The following is a 10,340-nucleotide window of genomic DNA, read 5'->3' as shown; positions in this document are numbered from 1 at the left end:
AAGGTTCATAATATTTTTAAAAAATTATCTATGGCAGCATTGAAGTGCATGTGGACTGTCACATGAACTAACACATCAATGTCGTTATTAACAGTTTGATCATTTTTTTCGTTTAAAAAAACAATTTAACTAATTTTTGAAGAGGGTAAAAGTGACCTAAAAAATTTATGACTAAAGTGACAAAAAATAAATGTTAAAGGGTAAATTTGTTATTATACCGATTAAAAAATTAAAATTGAACCGAAACATACCGATATTATTCATTAACATTACTTATATAGTTAAAAAAACTCCACTTACAATAAACAAAATCATAATAACTTTGTTATAAGACAAAGTTCAATGACTAATATAGGCGCCTACAAAGGGTTAGGCCATCACCAATTGAAAGAAGAGAGGATTCAATTTGAGGATTAGATGCTAAGAAGCTATTAAATTGAATCACATAATCCCTATTTCTCCACACAGATTCAGGCATTTCACTGTGTTTCTCGTATTCGTGTTGTTTGTAAGCGACTGACCCAAGCCATAAAGTGTTATCATAAGCTATAATTCCTCCCATTTTCACCAATTCCATCACTTTCTCATGAAATTTCATGTAATCCTCCTTTTGGGCATCCACGAATATGAAATCGAAGCTCGATTTTTCTTCCTGCAATTGAATCAATTGATATATATATATCGATGCAAAGATTTTCAGATTTGATCTGCTATGAGGTATTATCAATTTTGAAAGTGAATACAATCTTTACAATTTTATATCGTTTAAGAAAAGATATGTTGATAAAGGAAGGATCACCATTGCTTATAATCTCACAATGACTAGCAAAACATTGGGATGTGGTTTTATAAGCAAGAATCACCCTTCTTTATAGGGTCTTGTTTTCTCAAAATGACATAAAAGGTTTAATTTTGGTTTTAATCCCTCTACTATGTTGAATTTTGAGATTTAATCTCTTTAATTTAATTTGACATAATTTGGTCATCTACTTTCAAAATGTTATTATTATCTCCAAACTGATAAAAATATTAGTTGTCGTCATTAAACTGATAAATTTACATATCAGTGTAACACTCATGACATTTTTATAAAAAAAATTCCACATCATCATTTTTAAAGACAACAACTATCAATATTGTTAATTTATACCTACTAATGACATTATAAAAGTAAATAGACTAAATTATGTTAAATTAAAGTAAGAAGGTTAAATTTCAAATTTCAATATAATCAATGGATTAAACTCATAAGTAGACCATAACGATGAATTTCACCACAAGCATGTTAGGACTTAAAGTGCCCAAACTTTTATAATCATTTGATTATAACTCAAAATAACTCGACTCAGAAAATTTATTTTTCCATATAAAGCCAAAGGTTTGGATTAAAAAAATTCTATTCTAGACCCTACTCGGGTCAGGCCGACCAAACCGATTATGACCCGATTTTCTCAAATTTATGACCATTATATCGAGCTAGTTTTATATACTTACACCATTGATAAGGTCATTCAAAACCACAAAGGCATCTGATTGAATGAAATTAATCTTATGCTCAACTCCAGCTTTTTGTATGAATGGCAATCCAGTTTCATATGCTTCAATGTCCAAATCAATTGCTGTTATCTACAAAGACCAATAATTTTTTGATACAACAATCAGAAGTAGATCTGTTAAAGGATCGGACTTGTTGAATTTGAGGGACTTGTAATTACCTGACCATCATCGGGCAATGCGAGGGCCGTCGCAAGAAGAGAATAACCGGTAAAAACTCCAATCTCCATTGTCTTCTTCGCATTCATGATCTTTAAAAGCATGGATAAGAACTGCGCTTCGTCAACAGGCACGTTCATGACACTCCTGCAGTTAAATCAAGTAAAATTATTCTGAAACAGCCTTTAACTATGTTGCTTCATCGACACTCGTACCTGATGCATGTCAATAGGGGCGAATGTAAAGGGAAGGAGGAAGCGGGGACAATTGCAATTTTACCCTTTATAAATTATTAAATTATAAATTTATGTGGTAAAATTGCATTTTGCCCCCCAAAAAATAAAAAAAAAAGTTGTTTAATCCTTTTCCCAAAGGATAAAATAATAAACTAATTATATACAATAAAATTATATTTTGACCTCTCAAAAATATATAATTCAATTCTGATCCCACCTAAAAAAGTTTCGAAGCTTGGTTTAGGTCAATTTTGATTTTAAATTTTTTGTATCACTTCGGGTTTAGTTGTTGAAATTTACAAGTCGGGTTTTTTAGGTTGAGTCATCTTAGTTGTAGGTCATTTGGGTTTGTATCATTTTTAGATTTCGAACTGTTAACTTTTTATTGTTAATTCAATTTGGGTAAAGTTCATATTCGGATTAATCGAATCATATTTTCGAGTTTGAATCATAATAAACGGGTTTAGTATTGAGATACGGACATATAGATATTATCTTTCAAGAACCCTCAAATTGTATGAAAAAAAATTTAGAAAAATAAAACTAAACAAACCCATGCCTAATACATAACTTTATCCTCACTCATAAACATAAAAGTGAGAGATTAACATACTTTTTTTCATACTTCTTGACAGTAATTTCTCTTAATTCCTTGAGTTGCTCATGCTCTTTTGGGTATGCATTTTCCTCTAAGATGTACTGCAACAAAAATACTCATTAGTTACACTATTTCTCTATAGGTTAAAATATGCTACAAATCCCTATATTCTTTGTATATTTATAATTTAATCCTCTTACTTTTATTTTAAGGAATTTAATTCTATAATTTTAGATTTAAAAATAAAGTCTAATTGTTAACACCATTAAAATTCTTCTATTAAATTCAGATTTATTATGTTTTTAACATAGCTACCAAGTGAGTTTTTTTAATTTTAAAATCACATCAACAAATTTAACAGTAGAATTTTAACAATGTTAATAATTGAACCAGAATTTTGATATTTAAAAAGTAAAAGACTAAATTCCTTAATATAAAAATAAAGGACTAAATTCTAAATGTATAAAGAGTTCATGGATTTTAACATAATTTATCTTCTCTATATTATTGGGTTTCGAATGCATATCGAAAGGAATAATATTTTTTTCCTACATCAAACATAAATATTTGGGTTAATATACCATTTGGTACCTCAATTTTGACTTTAATATTCAATTTGGTACTTGAGTTTTTTACCCCAATTTAGCACCTAATTTTGGCTTCAATGTTCAATTTGGTACTCATACCAAATGGCATTATGCAGCCCAATGAATATTTAACATGTGTATTCTACTAAAAAAAACATAAGTACTTAATTGGGACAAAAATATTCAAGTACCAAAGTGGACATTGAAACCAAACTAAGTACCAAATTAGGACAAAAAAAACTTGAGTACCTAATTAAACATTGAAACAAAACTCAGGTACCAAATGATATATTAGTCTTAAATATTTTACAATCTTACTAAAAAAGGGGTTAATATGTAGTTTGCCTCCTGAATTTGTCCAAAAGTACCTAGTTGGTACCTTAACTTTTTTTTGAACCTAGTTGTTACCTGAGCTTGTATTTCGTCACCTAGGTCGGTACCTCTGCACTAACACCGTTAGTTTAGACTGACATGATACTGATAATTAATCTGTTGGTGACATATGGCAACCTCTCAATATGTCACATGACAGATATAATTTTTAAAAATATTAAAAAAGTATAGTTTTTTTTTTCACATTAAGTATCAACCTCAACAAAAATTTATGCTTTTTTATTAATTTATTTATTTTTAAAGAATTTTTAAAAAAATTATAAATTTATTATCGTCACATGGCATACTGAAAAACTGTCACATGTCATCATCAGATTGACTATTAATGTCATATCAGCACAAACTAACAGTGTTAGAACAAAGGTACCAACTTAGGTGACGGAATACAAGTTCAGATACCAACTAAGTATAAAAAAAAAATTTTAAGTACCAACTAGATGCTTTTAGACAAGTCAGAGGCAAACTATATATTAACCCTAAAAAAACAATGGGTATTGTTTGAAATAACCTCTAAAATAGGGCCGTGAACGATGAGGGACTTGTTATTCAAGCTCGAGACTGCCATAGTTGAAAACAAGCATTCAAGCTCTTTTGCACATAAGCTGTTCGATAAAATTCCAAAGCGAGACCTTTTTTTATAGCAAGCGTGGGTTGCCGTTATTGTCGATAAAGTAAATAGCATTTAATCAAACAAGTAATTTAATGGGGGTAACTTGAAGAAATTAAACATGAATTAATTTACCTTTAAAGATAATATTGGAATTTAATTAATAATGAGCCTGCTATTAATAATATTACGTGGTACAATTGATGAAAAAAAGTGCATTTAACTTGTATTGTCGATTGAGTGCATTTAACTTGTATTGTCGATTGAGTCTTAGCTCAATTAGTATAGACATTGTTGTCAATGTAGGAAGACGTGAGTTTGAATGCACTGAATCACATTATCCTCCTATTTATGGATTAGAGAGGGCTATGGGTAGTTCTCGACATTATGTCGAAAATAATAGATATAATCAGAACTTATAATGAAATTGTTAAAAAAAATGCATTTCTTTAATTTTCTTCTCTCTTTTTTCATCCATTGTGCAATAATTTCCATTATGCTCAAATTATTTCATTGTTTTTATATAAATATATGGGTAAATTACAAGTTTAATCACTTATGTTTACTTAAAATTATGTTTTGATCATCAAATTTTTAAAAATTACTATCTTGTCATTAACGTTATTTATTTGTTCAGTTATGATCACGGTGACATTAGTTTCTGTTACTGGTGTGAGTGTAAGTTAATGTAGCACATTAATATCATCATTTTAGACAAGATTTAGGTCAGATTATACAATTAATCCACGTACTTTTTCTTTTGGAACAATTTAAAAGTTTGATGATCAAAATGTAATTTTAAGCAAATATAAGTGATTAAATTTGTAATTACTCTAAATACATAAATTTATATAATATCATTGAGTTTTAAGACAGTACCTCGTTAATAAACATTACAAATAAGATTATTTGCAATTTTGGTCCTTCTATTATGCTTAAATTTGTGATTTAACTCTTATTTTTAATTTAGTATAATTTAATCATTTATTTTTATAATGCCTTTATAGTTAAATCAAATAATTAGATTGTTAATTATTTTAATTAAAATTTTCTAAAACGGGTTTTTCTTTAAAAAATTTTCAGGTCGATACTTTTAACCGTAATAGTTAGCGGTGCCAAGGGACAAAGCAAAGGCCTTGGCCCTCCTTGGTTAAATGAAATAGTTTCAATTGTAGCCTTTCTTAATAATTAATTGTTCAATTTAAGCTTTTTAAATCACCCGATTAATAATAAATTTACATTTTCAGTCCCTCCAAAAAATTAATAATTTATAGCTTTCACCCTTCCTAAAATTTTAAAATTCTATCTCAGCCCCTTCAAAAGGTTTCTGTCTTCGCCTTTGAACGATGTTTAATTATTAGAACCAATGATAGTAAATGGACTAAGTTATGTCAAAAAAGTAAAAGAATAACCCTCAATTTTAAGTACAATAGAGGGATCAAAACTATAATTTGACCTAAAAGTAAATCTATTTTAACCTATAGTTGTATGGCATCACATAATTTTTTTTCGTGTCTATATTTATAAACGAAAAGCACGTTAAATATAAAATACTTAAATGAGAAAATATTTAGTATACTTTCAATGGAATTTTTTTAGACTCCATAAGAAGGATTAAGAGGTTGACAAGTATTTTATAGAATATAGTAAATTATTAAAATAAATAAATATTTAAAAGAAAGGGACAGGTGGCATTTTTTTAATAATGCTTGTGGAATAAAAAAAGTATACTATCAGTATAATAAACACTAACTCTACTTAAATATAGAGTTCGTATCTATTAAACAGTTGGTACATAAATCTAAATATTATCAGTGAATCTCATGATAGCACCTCGTTATTAAACATTAAGAATCAAGAAGAACTAGGTCATTTTTCCTTTTAAATTCTAATAGAGACGCCTGCAGAGGGTGAGTCCATCGCCAATGGAAAGTATTGATGACTCGACTCGAGGATCGGCTGCAATAAAGCTATTGAATTCGATCACAAAATTTCGGTACCTCTTAATGAGATCCTCCACCACTTCTTTCTCTGATTGCGCAACTGATCCGTACCATAACGTGTTGTCGTAAGCTACAATTCCTCCGACCTTTACTAATTTCAGCGTCAGCTCATGAAATTTTAGGTAGTCGCTTTTGTATGCATCTACAAATACGAAATCAAAGCTCCCTTCTTCACCCTACAAAGTTTGAAAAGAGTTATGCTATCTCAAATTGAGGAGAGTGTTGGATACAATATATATTTAATAGGGATATATATGTAGACATTTTTTACTCAAACTCGAGAATCTAATCTAAATTAAAACTCAACTCAAGCTGATTTTTTTATAAAAAATCAACAATTTTGACAAATCCAACTTAAAAATTCTGATCGTATCTGTTTTTTTTTTTGACACAATGCCTATAACCACCCATAACCCCTCTCCAACCTATAAATAAGAGGATAATGTACTTCAGCGCGCTCGAACCCATATCCTCTTATATTAGCAATAATGCCCATGCCAATCGAGTTAAAGACTCAACTAGCAAATAATATTTTATTTTAATATGTGTAAAATACGAATTATTTAAAATGTATTAAAAAGAAGTACTTACATTCTTTATAAGATCATCTAAAACTAAAAAGGCATCTGAGGGGAAGAACTCAATCTTATGCTGCATTCCAGCTTTCTTGATAAATGATGCCCCTACCTCATATGCTTCTTTATCAGGGTCAATTGCTATAACCTGCCAAAAAAATTTTGTTAGATTTTTTTTTGGTTAAATTTGTGCTTAAAAATTAATCAAATTAATTAGCTACAACATCTTTTTCACTAATAAATTAATTAAAATTTTGACTCTTTTGAAAAAAGTCTTTAAAAGTATCATCCGTTAGAAGTAGACATAGACCCGTTTATGGCGGGATTATCGATTTAAAATTCGAACAAGTTTAGGTAAAAAAATAGATTCATTTAAAATATGGGCAGAAATCAGGCTTGAACATTTAAGGCCCAAGCTTTGTTCGTTTTTAAGTTTATAATGTTTTATATTATGTTATTTTATATATTAATTTATAACATATAAAAATTAAATTTATAGTAATATATAATACTATTATAATGTAAACATTAAAAAATGTCAATATGGCTATATATAAAATTTTAATAAATAAAAATATAGAAAATTATTAAAAATCAATGAAATATATATATATATATATATATATATATATATATTTTAAATGAGTGGGTCTAAAATGAGTTTATATTAATCATTTACAAATATGAGCTGGCTTGAGTAAAATTTTAGATTCATATTTTGGGCCGGATCAGATTTGAGTAAGTATAAAATGTACAAATATTATACTTAAACTCGACCTAGCCCATGAATACTTCTAAGTAGACAGACCCCTCAAGTGGTAGCAATCTTACCAAATGCATTGAGCGGTCCGTCAGATTTAAACAGATGATACTTCGAAAACTTCTCTCGAAAGAGTCGAAAATACTTCAACAAACTGATATATACATCATTGGAATAAGAGAAATTAAAATAAAAGCATACCTTACCATCCTCAGGCAATGTAAGGGCAGTAGTAAGAAGGGAATAGCCTGTGAAAACCCCAATTTCCAGTGTTTTTTTGGCATTCATAAGCTTTAAAAGCATGGTTAAGAACTGGGCTTCGTCCACAGGTACATTCATAACGCTCCTAAAATAAATAAATAAGAATATATTGTATTTTTTTAATGTAAATTTTTTAGGTCAAATTATTGTTTTGGTCCCTTAAATATATTCAAATTCAGGATCTAATTCATACATTTTAATTTGACGTCCAAATAATTAGTTAATTATTTCAACCAAATGTTGACAGATTTTTCTTAAAAGACGTCATTTCCAACTCATAATGTTGCATTTAATTTATTGGAATGGACGTGCAGGGGCGGCAGTAGGGGGCTAATAGGGGCCCGAGCCACCTAAAATGTGAAACTTTAATTTGGACAATTAGTATATGGTAAAGAAAATTTCACTTTAATCTTTTAAAATGATAATTTTAAATTTAATCCTTTAAAAATTTAAATATATGAAGTATTAAAATGACAAAATTGCATTCTAGCTCTTATAAAATTATACAACTTAATTCCAACCCTTTCAAAAAATATTTTGGCTTCACTTCTATGGAGGTGATTAAGAAAAAAATGCTAGCAATTTAATTGAAATAGTTAATACCGCTAATTATTTGGACTAACTAATGATATTATAAAAGTAGGGAGAAAAAGTATGTTAAATTAAAGTACAATGACTAAATTCTAAATTTCAATATAATAGAGGACCAAAATCCAAATTTGACCTTTTATAATTTCTATATTAAATGTACTAATTATTAATAGAATTTAAAATTACACAAAGGAAAAATTGAAATAATTAAGGTAAAATGCTTACAAATCATTATACTTTTGAACAGTTGCTTCTCTCAATTCCTTCAATTGCTCGTGCTCTTTGGGATAAGCACTTGTTTCATAGATATACTGCAATTAAATTAAATAAAAATATTTTATTTTTTGGTCCTTATAGAAATTAAAACATATTATTCGAGCAGCTTGAAAGTCTAATCGAGCTTTTTTTAAAACATATTTTAATTGGTTTTTTAAAATATCTTAATTTAAATTTGAACTCGAGTACACATAATTAAGCTTGAATTAAGATATTGAAATCGAACTTATTTTTTTACTCCGTAAGCCCAATCAAGCAGCTCGATTTCTTTTATCTCAAATTTGGCTCGAGCATTTACTTTTAAATTCAATCAAGTCCAAGCAAAGCTTCCAGCTTTGAACTATGAGTTGAGCTTAAAACATTGAATTTCAATTTATAACATCGGTTTGGTTTGATTACACCCCAAATCTCGAATGCATGCTAATACCTAATACTTACTCTAATCCAAAACCCAAACAATCTAGATTCATTATTATTTCATCCATGAAAACCGAGAAGTTAATAACTATTTGAATTTTTCAAACTTTGAACCTCATATTTTACAAAAATTGACAAATTAGTCCAATTATGTAATGCTATTAAACATTGCTTTTAAAACATTGGCGTGTAAATCAACAGTTCAATAACTTATACACCATGGGTTTGCGAAAAACTAGCAAGTCAATTTCGTGTATTACCCACGATTGGACTAACTTATCAAGTTCTATAAAGAGTTAATATAACTTTTAGTCCCTAAACTTGACAATTAGATTCATTTTGGTACTTATACTTTTTTTGTTCATTTTAGTACCTAAACTTGGATCCCATCATGATTTGATGATGTGGTACTCTAAGATTGCCTTATCATCAAGCTTTTACATTTTGCCAAGTTCATGGACCAAAATGAACGTAATTGTCAAGTTCAAGTACCAAATAGACAAAAAAAAAAGTACATGTACCCAAATGAACCTAAATGTCAAGTTCAGGTACTTAAAGTTATATTAACCCTTTAATAAAATATAACGTGCAAATTCTGATAAAATCGAAGGGACAAACTTCTAAGTAACCCAGACATTTTTAAAAAAATGGAAAAAGAAAGCAAAGAAGATAAAAATGGAAGACAATATATCATCCAAAAAGGCACAAAAAAAGAACAAAAAAACAGATAATTCTCTCTCTCTTTTTTATGAAAAAAATATGCAGAAAAATTAATGTAAAATGAGGAAAAAAATACCTTTTGAAGAGCTTCGTTTCTAAGGATGGTCTTCTTAGTCCAATCCGCCATTGTTACAAAGCTTTCTGCAGATGTTGATTGAGGATTTAGGGTTTCAGCTATTTTATCTTCTTCCCTTTATATAACACTGAAAATTGCAGGCGAAGGGAAAAATAAAGTGTAAAAAATAGTGTTTTATTATTATTATATTTTCATAATAAAATTTAGTTGAAAATTAGTTGTGAAGTTAGTGAGATTCAAGTTTTTATGTTAGTATTTCGCTTTCGATAAATCATTAGTTTTTTTTGTCGTCGTCGTCGTAATTGGGTAAAATAATTGTGTATTAGTTTGGTAAGCCCACCAAATATAATATATATGAAGTTTAAAAAATTACAAAATAATCACTAAATTATTTGAAATTTTTTATTTTAATTCGGTTGGTATTGCTGTTGTTGTAACAATCTGGTATATAGTTTAGTGACTTAAAAAAATTCATTTTTAAATTGAGTGACTAAAACGTAAACTTACTAGTAGTTTAGTGCTTTAAG

The 10,340-nt window shown here is 28.5% G+C and overlaps 2 protein-coding genes across 2 annotated transcripts; both read right to left on the bottom strand.

The window, feature by feature from the left end:
* Positions 1-248: 248 nt before the first annotated feature.
* On the bottom strand, positions 249-4,132 carry LOC108459993 (flavonoid 3',5'-methyltransferase-like). Its single transcript, XM_017759379.2, has 5 exons — positions 4,036-4,132; positions 2,563-2,648; positions 1,716-1,860; positions 1,495-1,626; positions 249-652 (listed from the first exon to the last, which is right to left on the bottom strand). The coding sequence occupies exons 1-5, from the start codon at positions 4,090-4,092 to the stop codon at positions 347-349; spliced, it is 726 nt and encodes a 241-aa protein (XP_017614868.2). The 5' UTR covers positions 4,093-4,132; the 3' UTR covers positions 249-346.
* A 1,634-nt stretch (positions 4,133-5,766) lies between these two features.
* On the bottom strand, positions 5,767-10,021 carry LOC108458342 (flavonoid 3',5'-methyltransferase-like). Its single transcript, XM_017757698.2, has 5 exons — positions 9,814-10,021; positions 8,550-8,635; positions 7,674-7,818; positions 6,729-6,860; positions 5,767-6,313 (listed from the first exon to the last, which is right to left on the bottom strand). The coding sequence occupies exons 1-5, from the start codon at positions 9,862-9,864 to the stop codon at positions 6,023-6,025; spliced, it is 705 nt and encodes a 234-aa protein (XP_017613187.1). The 5' UTR covers positions 9,865-10,021; the 3' UTR covers positions 5,767-6,022.
* Positions 10,022-10,340: the final 319 nt, after the last annotated feature.

Source organism: Gossypium arboreum, chromosome 4, assembly GCF_025698485.1.
Source record: "Gossypium arboreum isolate Shixiya-1 chromosome 4, ASM2569848v2, whole genome shotgun sequence".
Taxonomy (NCBI): Eukaryota; Viridiplantae; Streptophyta; class Magnoliopsida; order Malvales; family Malvaceae; genus Gossypium; species Gossypium arboreum.
The sequence above is the reverse complement of the archived record's forward strand: the minus strand, read 5'-3'. Positions and strand labels throughout refer to the sequence as shown.

Excerpts from the sequence above, each read along its gene's own strand:
- LOC108458342 (XM_017757698.2), bottom strand. The coding sequence starts at position 9,864 with ATGGCGGATTGGACTAAGAAGACCATCCTTAGAAACGAAGCTCTTCAA. Across the intron at positions 8,636-9,813 it reads GAAACGAAGCTCTTCAAAAG|TATATCTATGAAACAAGTGC; the intron begins GTATTTTTTTCC and ends ATTTAATTGCAG. Across the intron at positions 7,819-8,549 it reads GTTCAAAAGTATAATGATTT|GAGCGTTATGAATGTACCTG; the intron begins GTAAGCATTTTA and ends TATTTATTTTAG.
- LOC108459993 (XM_017759379.2), bottom strand. The coding sequence starts at position 4,092 with ATGGCAGTCTCGAGCTTGAATAACAAGTCCCTCATCGTTCACGGCCCT. Across the intron at positions 2,649-4,035 it reads TTCACGGCCCTATTTTAGAG|TACATCTTAGAGGAAAATGC; the intron begins GTTATTTCAAAC and ends TTTTTGTTGCAG. Across the intron at positions 653-1,494 it reads TGAATGACCTTATCAATGGT|GAAGAAAAATCGAGCTTCGA; the intron begins GTAAGTATATAA and ends ATTCAATTGCAG.